This window comes from Leuresthes tenuis, unplaced genomic scaffold (assembly GCF_036924035.1).
Source record: "Leuresthes tenuis unplaced genomic scaffold, fLeuTen1.0.hap1 SCAF_16, whole genome shotgun sequence".
Taxonomy (NCBI): Eukaryota; Metazoa; Chordata; class Actinopteri; order Atheriniformes; family Atherinopsidae; genus Leuresthes; species Leuresthes tenuis.
In genome coordinates, this window is record NW_027325370.1 from 27666391 (window position 1) to 27683166 (window position 16776).

At 42.2% G+C, this 16776-nt stretch overlaps 1 protein-coding gene across 1 annotated transcript; it reads right to left on the reverse strand.

The window, feature by feature from the left end:
* Positions 1 to 1393: 1393 nt before the first annotated feature.
* ugt5e1 (UDP glucuronosyltransferase 5 family, polypeptide E1) lies at positions 1394 to 2983 on the reverse strand. The gene has a single exon (XM_072366941.1). It carries the CDS (start codon positions 2981 to 2983, stop codon positions 1394 to 1396), a length of 1590 nt encoding a protein of 529 aa, XP_072223042.1.
* Between the last annotated feature and the right edge of the window lie 13793 nt (positions 2984 to 16776).

The following is a 16776-nucleotide window of genomic DNA, read 5'->3' on the forward strand; positions in this document are numbered from 1 at the left end:
TGTATATGAAATTTGAATTCATGAAAATTTATCATTTTTATTTAGTTTGTTCTTTCTACTCTTTTATTAAGGATTATAAAAAGCTTTATTATAAAAAGCATCATAGATTTAACCCTGTAAGAACCAGATATAGAAAAAAATTAGCAAAACAATTTTTTACCTCTCAGATATTGTTTTAGGAGGCCTTTGATGGAGAAATGAAAGCGTTTTCAGATTTATTACATTTTAGTAGGTTTGTAGGGAAATGTAAATTTGCAACGTTGGGCATAGTTGGGAACAGAACTGTCTGGAAGCACCTGCAGGCATTTCTCCCTGAATGAATTCAGCCATGGTCTGAGTTTCCAGAGTTTGTCCTTCTTTTCCATCTCTAACACAGTCAAGTTGTTTATCATACTATAAGGAACACACGCATCCCCCAGAGCACTTACAGGTTCACATTCAAGACCATTCAAACCTGTCCCTGAACAATGCAACAGGCATCCCCCCAACAATTTCAGAACATTCAGAACCTGTTTTTCTATCTCCTAATGCTACTAACTGCTGCTTGGGCAACACTGAGAAAAATAGCTCATGATCATTCAGAAGTTAAAAAACAAAATAAAAACTACAAAGATACAGGGAGTTTCAAATACTGCTATAGATGCCGGAGTTTCAAATATCCCAAACAATTTATTCATGTGTTTTATTATGGTCTAAGCTAAACTAAGTAAAACATTTAACAGAAAAACACATTTAGCGCTTAGTAACAATGAATCATCTAACACTTTAAATTTCTACTGCATTTTTTTTCAATTTGTGATCATGTGATTATGTGAGAAGTGCAGTGTCCTTATGTAATGTGTAAGGAGCTCTGGCTATTTTGACTACCACTCTGGCCCAACGTTGTAGAATTACAACATAGACAAGCTCTAAATCAAATTTGATGAATGTTTTTCAAAATAACTAAGAAATATGTTGTACACATTGTAATAAACACACAAAAAAATATTTAAGGAATTTTACTTACTTTAATCCTGACTTATCCATTCATGCAAAAAAGGAGATGAGCTCTACTGGAAATTTGCAGGTAGAGTGAGTTCAAAGCCAGATGACCAGCCCTACAAACACATATTCTATCCAATAGCATTGTGAGGACAAACAATAGGACCTGTTAACTATGTAAATGTGGTCTTGAGAAAACATTTGTAGGCCTTTTTTTAGAATTGTTAAAAGTGATGTTGAAAATTTGCAACCGTGGGTCTTACAGGGTTAAATGTCATAGCTCTCTCTAGTACGTTCAAATAAATCCTAAATATTATTTCCTGTTGCTGAGCAAATTGTTTTTCTGTATATTCTTTCTCTGGCTCTTCTTATTATTATAATACCAAGACTAATTTATCAGCACCTTATGTAATCAAGCTTTCTTTGTCCTTATCAAACATCCAATTAGAAATCTACAGAAAGCCCAAATCAATGCAGTGATTAGCAAACCAAATGCTACAAAGAATGCCATCACATCTAGACAATAATAGGCATACCAGGGCAGCTTATAGGACTCAGTGCGCAGGTGTGCTGCACCCTTGTGCCTCATGATATAGTCCATCCAGAAAATTGCACTGTCAATGGGTTTTATTGGTTTGTCGTGATGAATCTGTGACAGTTTGATCATGTTCTCCTTGTAGGGCTTCTCTGGGTCTAGAATGCTCTTTAGAGCACTTGTCATAGAGTCAACATCCATTGTCGTCACTTCAACTATTTCAGCAACACCACGGGCCCTCAGGCGTATCATATTGTCGTCCTGGTCAAAGATGAGTGGAATACCTAGAACTGGCACAGCATGGTAGATTGCCTCATAGAGGCCATTGGTACCACCATGTGTGACAAAGGCTCTGGTTTTTGGGTGACCAAGGATATCATTTTGAGGTAACCAGTCAACCAGCATGGTGTTGTTTCCTAGAGTGGTTGGTCTTTTTCCAATATGCCTCCAGACAACCTTTTGAGGAAGCTTAGCAAATGATGAGGCAATGGTCTCTGATACCTCAGGGCCAAGGTCGCTCAGCAGTGTCCCCAGAGTCATGACAATCACCCCATGTTCACCAGAGCTCTGCACAAACTCCTCTAAATCTGATGGGAGAGGCTGGGATGGCTTACCCTGGAAGCCTCCAATGTAGATAACATTAGGCATGGTGGGACGAGGGAATTCAAAGATAAAGTCAACTCGCATTAGCCAGAGGTCAGCTCCTTGCATAAGAGACATGGTGCTGACATTACTTCCAAAATAATGATCACACACAGCCTGGTATGGTGGATTGGAGATATAGTGGTACATGTAAACCAAAATGCTGTTATAGATGATATTGTTGACCCTTTGAAAAAAGTCCATCTTGTCAGAGTAATATGAGAATACCACAGGGATGTAGGACAGTGGAGAAGGAGCAATGGCAAAATGTGCCTCTCCACTAAAAATCCAGCGTACATTGAAAACCAAGGGAAGCTTGAGATAGTGTGCCACAAGCACTCCACCTGGAAAGGCAGGGTCTGTAAGAAAGAGATCATATCCCTTTTCCTTCAGCTCCCTAATCAGAGTCTTATTCTCAAAGATGCAGACAACCAGTTTTGCCACATCCTGCTGGTTTTCTCCAAACAAGTTGAAAATGGTCCTGTAAAACTCAAAAAATGCCCATACTGAGCCTTGGTTTTTACGGATCTCCATCGACCTCTTCAAAAAGGATGTCATGACAGCTTGGCTTTCTAGGTTTTGGGGCTGTTCCTGGGGAATTGTGATGGAGGTGTAATATGGTGAGAATTCAGAAACATACCAGCTGGTAGAGGAGCGAAGCACCGTGATTTGATGGCCCTGAGAATGAAGGGCCTCCAAAAGGATTTTCATGTTAAGCCAGTGACTCCCATCCACTGGGTAAACTAGAACCTTTCCACAATCACCACTGGAAGACAGAGATGCAGAAAACAGCAGGAAAAACACCACGGTTGGATATAAACCCATCCCTGTAAAAGAGACACAGAACATAAACTCAATTGATAAAGCACTTCTTTCAGTTTTTTTTCATGTTTCAATGATGAAATGCTGCCTTTTTCCCCAAATATCATCAACACACACAGGTGTATTTATTCATCTGTACCCACTAGTAGTGTGTTTTGTCCTGATGCGTTTTCGATTTCACTGACATCAGACCACTGGTGAAATCTTGAATGTGGCTTGATTTCATGGGAGGCTAAAAACTGATGGGCATAACGATTTGTTTCTACAGTCAATAAATTCCAGAAATCATCATTGAGAAATAGTGACAAAAAATCTAGAGCCGAATTAGCATTGGATAGTTCTCTGTCCCCCTGATATCCAACTGTTTAATCAAGTGGCTTTATCTAATTTTGGTACACTACCTCATCAGTCAACAGTGAACAGACACAGCATGGCTGCAGCTGCATGAACTGCGCCGCTACGCTTTCCCCCAGCTCTCCCACTGATACTTCGACCATGTCTGACATGTCCATTGAGATTTGTCAAGTTATTGGCTGCGCTGACACTTTGTGAAGGCACCGTGTCAGAAAGCACTGCGTTCACTTGGCGAGATCGATAAAAACACAGAACACCTACATTACACCCAGCCTAGTTCCCTCCAGTACTACCATGCCTGCTAACTCCTCGATGCAAACTTCGACCCCGTGAAACATTTTCCTCACCACCAACATTGCTGGGCAAAGGATCTGAAGTTGGTGTTTGGTATAGGGAAACACTTTGTCCGACTGCTGGTGAGGCAGGGACGCGGGGCGGGAACGCGTTGCCACTAGCGCCGGGACTAGCTAACAGCTGACCGTCATCTTCTGAAGGTAGATTTTCCCCTTCAGAATCAGGATTAGCGAATAGAAGACCCAGCACTTCTTTACAGGTAAACTTTTTAGTGGACATTGTGTGATTATTGGAAAAAAATACTTGCTAATGCTGACTATATCGCTCTGCTGCTATAGCTCAATGGTGTACTCGCTCGGTGAGGAACTCGTACTGATTCAACTTGTTGTAGCGCAAAAAATTTATATAGAAGGACGTTTTTTGTGTCGAGGTGAAGTGTGACATGTCTGCCAACCAGAAGTGGAGAGTAGGAACAAAATATGACATTATTTTTGCCACAATGGGCCGTTTTATTCAAGGCGCCATCTTGTTGACTTAAGTCGACCATGGCACTTAGAGGGTTAAATGCATTGTAAAATGTAGGCGCACACTGTTTAAAAATAGAAGCTGTGTTTTTTCGGACAAATTGCATGTACTGTCAATGTTTAGTGTCAATGTTTATGTTTATGTTTATGTTTATGTATTTAGCAGACGCTTTTATCCAAAGCGACTTACAAATGAAGATATAACAAGCTATATGAAAAGCTAACAATAAACTACATAGAAGGAACCCACTAGTCTGACTCTGTCAGAGGTGACAGAGTAGAGATAGGGTGCAGGCATAGAAAGAAGTGCAGAAAGATAAAGTGCAAAGATAGAGGGGGTGGGTAAGTACAAGGTAAGTGCTAGGATAGGAGGTGCTCTCTGAAAAACTGGGTTTTCAAGAGTTTCTTGAAGATAGACAGGGACATGATGCCCCTGTTCTGGTAGCGCTCGGTAGGTCATTCCACCATCGTGGGACGACACATGAAAAGAGTTTGGATTGTCTTAGGCGTGGTGTAGGAGCTGCTAGACGAAAATCCTGGGATCCAACGGAGGGACCGAGTTGTGACATAAGCCTTTGCAAGAGCATTCAAGTAGATGGGAGCCGTTCCATTAAGCACTTTGTAGCTAACATCAGTGACTTGAATTTGATGCGGGCGGCTAAGGGTAGCCAGTGGAGTTCAATGAACAGAGGGGTGACGTGTTCTTTTAGGCTGATCGAAGACCAGATGCGCCGCCGCATTCTGGACCATCTGCAGAGGTTTCATAGTATAGGCTGGGAGACCAGTTAGGAGAGCATTGCAGTAGTCAAGGCGGGAGATGACCATGGCCTGCACCAGGAGTTGGGTGGCTTGTTTGGTTAGGTATGGTCTGATCTTTCTTATGTTTAGTAATGCAAATCGACACGAATGAGCAACCGAGGTAACGTGATCTTTAGGTTAGTTGGTCATCAATCATGACACCCAAGTTTCTAGCAACCTTTGATGGAGCAAGAGATAGGGATTCGGTTTGGATGCAGATGCTGTATTGTATGGTTGGTTTGGCTGGGAAGACAAGCAGTTCAGTTTTTGGGAGGTTAAGTTGGAGGTGATGGGCTTTCATCCATGTTGATATGTCAGAGAGACAGACTGAGATTCGTGCTGAGACCGTGTGGTCATCAGGTGGGAATGACAGATAGAGCTGGGTATCATCAGCATAACATTGGTATGAGAAGCCATGTGATCGGATGATTTGTCCCAGTGATTTGGTGTATATGGCAAAGAGAAGAGGTCCCAGTACTGAGCCTTGGGGGACCCCTGTGGCAAGGTGGTGCGCTGCAGAAGTGTGACTAAGCCAGGATACTTTGAAGGACCGACCGGTGAGGTATAATTCAAACCAAGAGTGTGCTCTCCCTGTGATGCCCATGCCAGAGAGTATGGACAAAAGGATACTGTGGTTGACTGTGTCAAATGCAGCTGATAAGTCGAGCAGGATAAGTACAGAGGACTTCGCTGTTGCTCTGGCTTCTTTTAAGGCTTCTGTCACGGCTAACAGAGCCGTTTCGGTGGAGTGTCCACTTTTAAACCCAGATTGGTTTGGGTCAAGTAGGTTGTTATGTGAGAGGTAATCGGTGACCTGCTTAAAGACGCCCTTTCAATGGTTTTAGACAGAAACAGGAGGAGAGAGACCGGCCGATAATTCTCCACATGAGTTGGAGGGAGGGAAGGTTTCTTGAGTAGCGGTGTAACCTGAGCTTGCTTGAATGTGGTAGGAAATGTGCCTGATGTCAGTGAAGCATTAATCACATCCGTGACTGCTGCAGTTACAGTAGGAGTAATGGATTGGAGAAGATTAGTAGGGACGGGGTCCAGCGGGCATGTAGTAGGACGGCTACATGTGAGAAGTTTAGACACACTGCTCTGAGTGAGAGGGGTAAATGAGGAAAATGATGCAGTAGGACTTCTGCAAGCAGATTTTGTGGTACAAGGTTCGGTAAACTGTTTGCTTATAGCTGCCACTTTGTCAGTAAAAAATGAGGCAAAGGTGTCTCCTGTTAGATTGGTAGCAGGTGGCGGAGGTGGAGGATCAAGTAGAGTTTTGAAGGTGGAAAAAAGTTTCCGGGTGTCAGTAGTACTATGAATCTTGTTGATGTAGAAAGACTTTTTTTTGCATCAGTAACACTGGATGCGAATGATGACAGTAGCGCCTGGAATCTGCATGATCTTTTGACTTGTGCCATTTCCTTTCGGCAGCTCTGAGATTGGTGCGCAATGCTCGGAGAGTATCATTAAGCCAGGGGTGAGACTGGGAGACCGCCCACCGAGAGTTAACCAACAAGTGTTTTCAGAGAGGAGAGTGACCGCCCGTTCACAGCTCCTGAATACTCTGATTGCTTTGCGATGGCCCAACCGAGGCTACTAGGCAACAGGTTTCACCCACGGATGGGTTTTGATCACTTTCTCAACAACAACAGATATTGAATTAGGCAAGAAGCTTAGAAAAAACTTACACTAGCAGACACACAGTTCTTTCCGTGCAGTTCCGATACCTTCAGTGTGCTGTAGTGAGTTTCAGTGTGCTTAGTGAGAGGACCGCCCACCAAGAGTTAACCAACAAGTGTTTTCAGAGAGGAGAGTGACCGCCCGTTCACAGCTCCTGAATACTCTGAATACTCAAAGTGTAATATGAGCAATTTGCACGTAGCAATCTACATCTTGTCTTGGATAACAATAAGGTCAACATTTTATTTTTTTTTCTACTAATATCCAATCCAGTTTATTTATAAGGCACATTTAAAACAACAATAGTTCACCAAAGTGTGCTGTACAGGGGCAACAGTCTAAGCAGCGATCCCCAGTCATTCTCTCCCCAGCAACCTCCTCCAGCTCTGGGGGACCACTGAGTCGTTTTCAAGCCAACAAATAAATATTGTCTCAAGGCCTTCTACCAGTGGGACGTGTTCGAAACACCTCACCAGGGAGGCCTCCAGAGAGCATACTGACAAGATGCCAGAACCATCATAATTGGCTCCTTTTGATGCAGAAGAATAGAGACTATTCTGACTTCCTATTCCTATCCCTGAGGGTGAGCCCAGCAACCCCTGGGAGGAAGCTAATTTCCTCTGCTTGTATTTACGCTCTTTTTCTTTTGATTACTATCCACAGCTTGTGACCCTAGGCGGATGTGGAACATCGGCTGGTAAATCCGCAGCTTCGTCTTCCAACTCAGCTCTCTCTTCACGACAATAAACCAGTACAATGTCTGCAGCAGTGCAGATGCTGCACTCATGAACAGTACCCCCAAATACTTCTCCACTTGAGATAAAGACTCACTTCAAACCTGGAGTGGACACTCCCCTTTTTGAACTGAAGACAATGGCCTTAGACTTGGAGGTGCTAATTCTCATCCTGTCTGTTTCACACTTGGCTGTGAATTGCCCCAATGCCTGCTGGAGGTCTCTGCTTGATGAAGCCAACAGGACTACATCAATAGAATAGAAATTCAAATTTGTCATTTTTTTTAAATTAGTGATAAAGGGCAGCCACGAGGGAGTCTAACATACACTGTAAATGCATCTGATTGCATCTTAGCAATTTCACTCATGTTGATGTTATTTTCAGAACACTTACACACTTTGAACAAAATGTTCATATATGCTACTACTTTTTGGAAGAGATGCATGTCATTAGTGCTTTTGATGCGCTATTGAGACTGGGTGTGATTTGCTCAGCAGTTTAAGCACAGTGCAAAGGAAAGTTGTTTAGGAAACAGCAAATAGAAAAAAATTGAAAAACTCAAAGCAGGACACTATCACTTTCGCTTTCTATCACATATTACACTACTTTTGCCAAAATAAATTGCAGATTAAGCAGACATCTGCTTTCATTATAGTGGTATCTCCTGAGGTATTCACACAAATAGGGCCTTGTGTCCTAGTTAAGGAAATTCAAGACACCTGTTTGTTCTGCATTTTGCTTCCATTGCTTGGCTAAATAGCTTTTTTGTTAGTCAAACACATACTCATCCCATCATCCCTATAGGTTCTAAGTTCAACAAAGAGCTACTACCTTGGTACCAGCTCAAGTAGTGGTATCTTCACTTTGTTCGGTGCAGTGACAAACTGCCATTTCTAAGCAGTTGGAAATTATATATTTCAGAACTTTCCCATTGTTGCATTATGTTTGAAAGATATATAACTTACTCCTCCTTTACAGAGTGCCCAGCCCCAAAACACCCCCTCACCACCTGGAATAAACAAAACCAGTTATTTGGTGCTGTGGGTTCAGCAACATTATATGCTCAATAAAAAAAGGTCAGCTTTTGTCTAGACTGAATTTGTTAATTGTAAAGACTGTAAAAAAAAAAAAAAAAAGACTGGTCTCAATTATAGAAATGTACTTACCACATATTATTTATAACATACTAAATAATGAGCTGTAGAGGTACTGGTATGTGGTTTATTACCTTTTATTGAGAACTACACTAACCATTTCCCGGTTTCTAGTATTTGTGCCAACTTAAGTTTTATATTTACCGTAGGCTACATATTTGCTGTTGAACCTTTGAATCTTGAACTCTTGGCAAGAGAACAAGTGAGCATACATTCCTAAGCGGTAACAGGTCAGTGAATGTTCCACTGTAAAACCCTGAAAAAAGAAGAAAAAGTCCTGTAAGACTGCTGACTTTGGCTGACTGTCTCCTTCCAGAGCAGATGCTCTATTACGATCATTCCAATCCAGTATACACAGAAAATGTCATGCCAAAGGGTACAGAAATCTGGATAATCTTTGGTTATTATGGGAAAAACCCAACCAACAAATATCTCTTTCCTTTTTTTGGGTCATGGCACTGCCAGACAGCGTGAAACTGTCTTCGTTACTTTCTATGCAACTGAAGCTATATCTAGAGCTACTTCGCAACTGACAACTGGCTAAAATACTGTTGTCCTAGCTGTGCTCTACATTAACAGCAGTATCCTGTACCTCCAATATGTCTGCAAACATTAATTGTGAACTGGTTTAATAATTTATAGTAACAGCATATTCACTCAACTGCTGCTTCATAGCAAATTTTGAATATGGCAAATTTCTGTTTGTCATTTACCATTCTCTTGGTCAATAGGGTATATTTGTGGATTAGCAACATAATCTATAGTCTTCCATTCCAGAACATGTTAGTCCTTAACTCATCCAAGGTGATTTGAACATCCAGCAGTTAAAGTTTCATTGCCTTCCTTTCCCTGATTAACTTATTTGACCTCAGTGGGTTTGCACACACTTATTCACAAATCTGGCATAGAACTAGCAGACACACAGTTCTTAGAATGGATCTTAGAATGGAGCAGCAGGCACCAGCGGGCTCTCGCTGACCGGCTTGACCTAGGACGCCTGGAATGTTGGGTGCACCCACTTCCAGATTGCCACAGGGCTACTCTAGAGCTTGAGAGCGACGACGGTTGGCTGCTGAGGAGTATCGGTCTGCCACCTTCAGGAGGGAGGCCCTAGCATGGCCCCATGCCTGACGACAGCGACAGATGAAGGCTTGAACTGAAGGGCAAGAGGCTTCCCTTTCCAGGGCTGGGAAGAGAGAAGGCTGATAACCGTAGGCACACTGGAAAGGAGACAAATCGTGGCGGAGCTGGTCAAGGTGTTGTGGGCATATTCCACCCACAACAGATGCTGGGACCAAGAGGATGGGTTCTGTGACACCATACACCAGAGGGCCATCTGCATTTCTTGGTTCATCCTCTCAGTCTGGCCATTAGATTGAGGGTGGTACCCGGATGGCAAACTGGTGGTGGCTCCCAAGAAGCTGCAGAACTCCTACCAGAACACTGATGAAAACTGGGGCCCTCTGTCCAAGACCACATCAACATTAATCCCATGAAAGCGAAAGACATGGTTGAAGAGCAGCTGGGCTGTCTCTTTAGCTGACGGGAGCTTAGGCAAAGACACAAAGTGGGCCATCTTAGAGAAGCGGTCCACAATGGTAAGAATAGCCATCTTCCCATCCGATGGTGGCAGGCCTGTCACAAAGTCCACTGAAATGTGGGACCAGGGGCGATGTGGCACCGGGAGAGGCTGCAAGAGGCCGGATGGGACTTGGCGCGATGGTTTGTTCTGGTTGCAGGTCTGGCAGGCTCTGACATACTCCTGGGTGTCCTCCTGTAACGTGGGCCACCAGAAACGTTGTAGAAGGACATCCCGGGTTCTCTGGATCCCAGGATGGCAGGTCAACCTTGAACCACCGGCCCACTGGAGTACATCCGAACTCAGAGCTGCAGGCACGAACAAGCAACCAGTAGGGTAGGCACTTGGACCAGGCTGACCCTATGTGGGAGCTCTCACTCTCTCCTCTATTTCCCAAGTCAGGGATGCTACAACACACGGGGATGGAAGGATGGTGTCAGGATCACTGGTGCCATCGTCCTCCCTCTGGAACTGATATGACAGAGCGTCAGGTTTGACGTTGCGGGTCTGTAGGAGAGGGTGAAATTGAACCTGCTAAAGAAGAGGGACCATCGTGCCTGTCGAGAGTTGAGTCTCTTTGTGGTTCGGATATACTCCATCCAAACCAGGAAGGGTTGCTTGGTTCCCTCCAGCCAGTGCCGCCACTCCTCCAGGGCTAGTTTAACAGCTAGGAGCTCCCGGTTACCAATGTCATAATTTCTCTCGGCTGGGGAAAGACGCAGAGAGAAAAAGGCACATGGGTGGAGCTTCTGATCACTGGCTGCTTGTTGGGACAGCACAGCCCCTACACCCATGTCAGATGCATCCACCTCCACGACAAACTGCTGTTCTGCGTCAGGGAGGATGGACGCAGAACTGAGGTGGTCCCTCTGGGTCTGAAAGGCCGTATCTGCAGAATGGGACCATTGGAAGGAAGTCTTGGAGGATGTCAGGGCTGTGAGAGGGGCAGCGATGGAGCTATAGTTGCGGATGTGGCGCCTATAAAAATTGGCAAAGCCCAGAAACTGCTGCAGCTTCTTATGGGTTTCAGGGATTGGCCAACACCTAACTGCGTCCATTTTGGCAGGATCCATCTCCAGGTGACCCTGGGTCACAATGTAACCCAGGAATGACACAGACTGTGAGTGAACACTGTGGAGTTCTCCAACAGGCGTTAGAGGACCGTCGGGACATGGTGGATATGCTCTTCGCGGGACTTGGAAAAAATTAGGATGTCGCCTAAATAGATGAAAACATACTTGTCGATCATGTCTCTGAGGATGTCATTGATCAAGGCCTGGAAAACTGCCGGGGCGCGTGTTAAAAGCAGTCTTCCATTCATACCCTCTCTGATGCGGACAAGGTGGTAGGCATTACAAAGGTCGAGCTTCTCGATGGAGAAGACATTGTGACACATTTGAGTGATGGATGTGTTTGGTAGTGTGTGCTGCATGCAGCGTCAGGCCACCGTAGTTTCTGCGAAGCGTGGAGTGTTGCGTTCGGAAATGACAGACTCTAGCAAATACCCTTCAAACGCACTCGAAAATGACAGACTCTGATGAACAGTGGAACTTCCACACAGCTCCTTTAACCACAAGCCTAGTTTATTCCTCTGTGTCACGTCGACAGCGTAGGACGTGATGCCATCATCGAGCATTCGAAGTTCTATGTCAAGGGAACACGTTGCTCTGCAATACACCATTGTACACCGCTGGAGTGGTGTGGCACCGCTAGGAAGGTTTGGCTGTTTGTTTGTGTGGTTTCAGGGTTATAGCCGAATCCTTGCTTTTATTTCTGGTCACAGTTAACAACAGTAAACAATGGCAACCGAGGTGGATCAGCTGTATTTGCAGTTTGGAGCTCATGTATATTGAAGAACAAATGCTTATATTGCAAATGTTGAAACGTAGGCGACGGAGAAAACATTTGCGGAGGTGGTCTGTACGACCACTAAACCGGTCAAGGCTGGGAACGGGGGAATTTACAACGCTGGTTCACCCACTGAGGGACCTGGATGAGCAAATGCACTTTTGATACTTTTGAATGTCAACGGGCCGATTTGACGAGCTTCTTTGCCGTATACAGTCATTAAGACCCGAAAATACTACTAAATTACGTTCTGAGCGGACCAATCACAGCCCTTGTGGTCCGCGTCAACGCGACTTATAGTTAGTATTTTTTGGAGGTACGCGTCGGGCTAAAGCGTAGGGGTCCATGTCGACGTGACACAGAAGCATAAACTAGGTTTTACAATGTTGATATGGCATGTGCACATAGCAACACTGAAGGGTTATAACTATATTTGTTCTGTTATTTCTGCTTCTTTGTTTGAATTACCATGGTGGGGGACAGCAGATGCTTCCTGCTGGAGCAAAAGGCATGGCCAAGGGCTGAGGGCTGCTAAATCGTTTAAGTAAACTAATCAGGCCATACCATGTGCAATTTGACAACAATGAGGCTTTAGGTTTAGTTAGTTTGTGTCTTGTGATAGTTATTGACATTAATTTTGTTTTCCCCTTTGTGTGAAATTTGGTTGGGCCAAGCCAGTATATTTTTGCCTTATGTGGCATTATGTCAGTTTTTGTTCTGTTAAGTATGTTGATTTGGTTAACACTTGTTAAGTTACCTTCTTTTAAGTATGATTATATTTCATTAACCTATTTATGGATTTGTGTTTTATTCTTTTTAGATTTTTGTAATGATTTAAAATTTTTTGAGTAAATTAAATCCCATTTTTGAACAGATTTGACTGTGCTCTCATCGCCAAGGTCCCTAGCATCGTGGAACACCTCAGTTTCACAGAGACATACATTCAGATCCTGTTTGTGGACTTTAGCAAACTCATCCATCTTAGTATCCTGGCCCCTGTCTGTCAATGGATTACCAACTTCCTTACAAACCACAGACAGCATGTTAGGCTGGGACAATTACAAATATAGCTGCAAGCAGTGATGGCGGGGTCTAGCAGAATAGCAGGTAAGCCTATGGCTGCTCAGGAAGGCATCATGAGTCCATACACCAAGTTTGGTGTTTGCGATGAACTCGTCTTCATCCAGGAATTCCAACGGTACCTCATTTGTCCAATTTGAACCAACGGCTCCAAAGTTATGAGCAAAATGCATTTCTGCTACTTATAGCGCTCGCTCTGGGTAGAAGTTCACCATAATTAATAAAAAGTCTATTTTTTTTATTTAATTAGTCTAATTTGTTGGTGGCGCTAGAGAGTTCAGATTTTGGGAACGAAAATTCTTGAGTTTGCTAATGGGATTGTCCTAAAAACGTGCCAAATTTCACAACTTTTTACCATACGGTTCTATGGGCTGCCATAGACTTCAATTGCAGCGGAAAGTAGAATAATAATAATAAGAAGAAAAACAGCTTAAACAATAGGTGTCTGCAGCTATGCTGCTAGACCCCTAATTAGCACTAGTGCTGCCCAGGGATGTGTACCCTTCCCACTGTTTTTCTCTCTCTACACTAACGATCGAACCTCCACCACAACTGGCCTCACCCATAACAGCCACTAGTCTACATGCAGACGAGAACTTGAACATCTTGTTCTCTAATTCTCAGCAACACTGGAGAAACGCAAGTTTCCACAGTCTCACATAACCTGAAATGGATCCTCAATAGTGACACTGTAATAAAAAAAAGACCAGCAGAAGATGAAGATTTGTTAATTTAGGACCTCAACCTCACTAGGGATTTGCCAATCCTCTTTTACACAGCAATAATGCAGTCGAGTCTCAACACATCACCAATATCTGTTTTGGATTGGCCTCATTGAGAGACAGGTCTCAGAAAATCATCAGCACCAACTAGCCTTCCATCCTGGACCTACACATGTTCAGGACAGAAAATATATATATAAAATATATATATAAAACATCAAGATTTCCCTTTTTTAACAGGCCTTCATCCTGATGAAGCTCGAACACTTAACATTTGGAGAATCTTTACGCACTACTGCATATACTGAACATGTAATGTACATATAACACATATACTGTACATACAAGAACAATCTTACTACTATGTACTTTTTGTTTTTGTGAACGCTTTGTGAATACTTCACTTTCATATGGAGATAGAACTACCTGCACATATCTATTTGATAACTCAAATTTCCATTGATCTCCTCTTAAATATATATACAGACTATGCATTATTTGTCCTTACTCTGTCATATTTAATTTCCATTTTTTTTTAATCATATGTAGCCAATAAAGTTGTACACAATTGTGATTGTGATTGTAAGTCTGATTAGAATAGTTTTCACTTTTTATGCTTATATAATTTTTTCTGTTTGTCTGTTTCATTTTATTTTTAATTGTACTGATGGTAGTTGTTCTTAATTTGAGAGTTGCTTTGAATAAAAGGGTCTCCTAAATGAATAATTATAAATCTTCATATTAATCCCGTACATTAATCCCTAATCCCTCACTCATTCTCCTGCAATAAGGAGAGAAATAATAACTGTCAAGATGACAGAAAAATGTGTCTTTTGTGAAACAGGAAACAAAACTATGGTGCTATATGTAGCCTAGGGTAAATATAAAACCTGGTGCTTAATCTGTATATCAGTTAGTCCTAGAACACAAAGATCAACATGGTTTCAATCCTATGGGCTATAACTCTGCTCACAGGTCTTATTTGACCTCTGGAGTAGCCAGTGGATGTCAAGATAAGAGATGCATATTAAAAAAGCCAATAAATGTATCCTTAGATAATCGCATGTGGGTGTGTGTGTAGTTATATATAGACATACACACACATTAGGTCATTAGTTCAGTTTTCTTCTTTTTTTTAAATTGAAATTTGCACTCAACAAAACAAACTTTCTTTTTGAACATGTCAGTTTGTGTGCACTTGCCCTTGCTGAAAAGCCTGATGAGGTTCGTTACTTTCTCTTGAATCTTTGCATGGTGTGTTTACAGTGGGTTCTTTTTTGTGTGCTTGTCTGTGCGCCCCCTCACCTAAATGTGTCTATTCACTTTTTCTTATTTTTTATGCTTTTTGTCAGTATCCTCTGTCAGATCTTTCTCTCAAAGGTTAAGTAGTGTTATGCTGAACTGAAGAAAGTCTTTGTGCAGGCATCAGTCCTAAGCATATAGTTGTACCATAGTAAGTTAAAACAGTTTGTAGGTAAATTTGATTCTTACCTGATTCTCACTAGGCCTCAATATCTTCAATCTCTGTTACTGCTTATTCAAACCAAGGGGAATCCAATGTCTGCGTCCTGGTGAGCTGTTGGTTAAACCCAAGTGAATGTATAACTTCATGACCGTCAAGGTTTTCCACTGGGCTGTCATAGAATCTGAAAAAATCTAACTATCCCCCTCAAAACCTCAGGGCGTACATATATTTTGTGTGTGTGTTATGACTGATTTGTTTCTCTGCTCAAACACCACGCAGATACAATTTTCTTAAACTTTTCCATTGGCCAGCCACCCTTTCTATGTAAATTCTTACTATCCTTCCTCGACTCTCTGCACATATAAACACATTTTTTGTTATAATTGTTTTGGGGTTTTTTCAGCTCAAACACCATCCAAACAAACGATTTGAAAGTGGCGGGGGCATCTTCAATGGTTATACCGGTATTTTCCGACGTCATTCTGGCTGATTGCTGCCTCCCCTTCTTCTCCTCCTCTTCTTCTTTTCCTTCTCCTTCTAATTCTAATGAGAATTAGAACATTATAGCAGCACACTGGGCTTGTCCTTTAATGTTTGCCAGGTCCAGAGTTCACAAATGTACACATGGCAGGGGAGAGGCAGAACCCAGAGGGAATGTCATAAAAGAGGCAAAGGTTACTAAGAAGACATTGATGTTCTCTAGTTTAGCCTCAATCTTCAAAAAATGGGAAGCATGTGACATTTGAAATGAAACCCCAAGACATAACTTTTTTATAAATTTTATAATACTGTATTCTTACTTCATAATGTGACATTATATACATACATGTCGTACATCTAGTCGCATTAAAAATCTGTCTTGCGAGATTTGTGTGCTATCTAAACTTCTATATGTGACCTGTGGGGGCAATTAGAACGTATTACTTAGGCGTATTACTGCCCCCACAGGGCAACAGTATTATAAAATATGTTCAATAATTAAACTGTCTAATTTTACACTTTATTTTCTTGTTCCACGTTGCTGATTGATTGACATGTGAGGTTTAACGTGTCAGATATTCCCTGCTTGGTATCATATGCAGACTGAAGCATGTCAATTCTGTTTTTATTCTAAGTACAGGAGTAATACTATAGGAATACTATAAGACAAAAATATGCTTAGTGTAGGTATAAAGTTACATTTACATTTGATGTGACCAAATATCATTCCAATCTGTAAACATATATTAGTTACTATGGCTGCTTGACTAAAGAGATTTAATATAACAGTAAATTATGTCACAGTTATGTCTTGGGCTTTCATTTCAAATGTCACATGCTTCCCATTTTTTGAAGATTGAGGCTAAACTAGAGAACATCAATGTCTTCACTGCTGCTCATTAAAATGAAAATGCATTCAGTTTGATTGCAGATTGTCAGCACTAATTTTTCCAAGTCTCCATGTGCAGCAAAAATTAATTTCTTAGTAACCTTTGCCTCTTTTATGACATTCCCTCTGGGTTCTGCCTCTCCCCTGCCATGTGTACATTTGTGAACTCTGGACCTGGCAAACATTAAAGGACA

Excerpts from the sequence above, each read along its gene's own strand:
- ugt5e1 (XM_072366941.1), bottom strand. The coding sequence starts at position 2,983 with ATGGGTTTATATCCAACCGTGGTGTTTTTCCTGCTGTTTTCTGCATCT.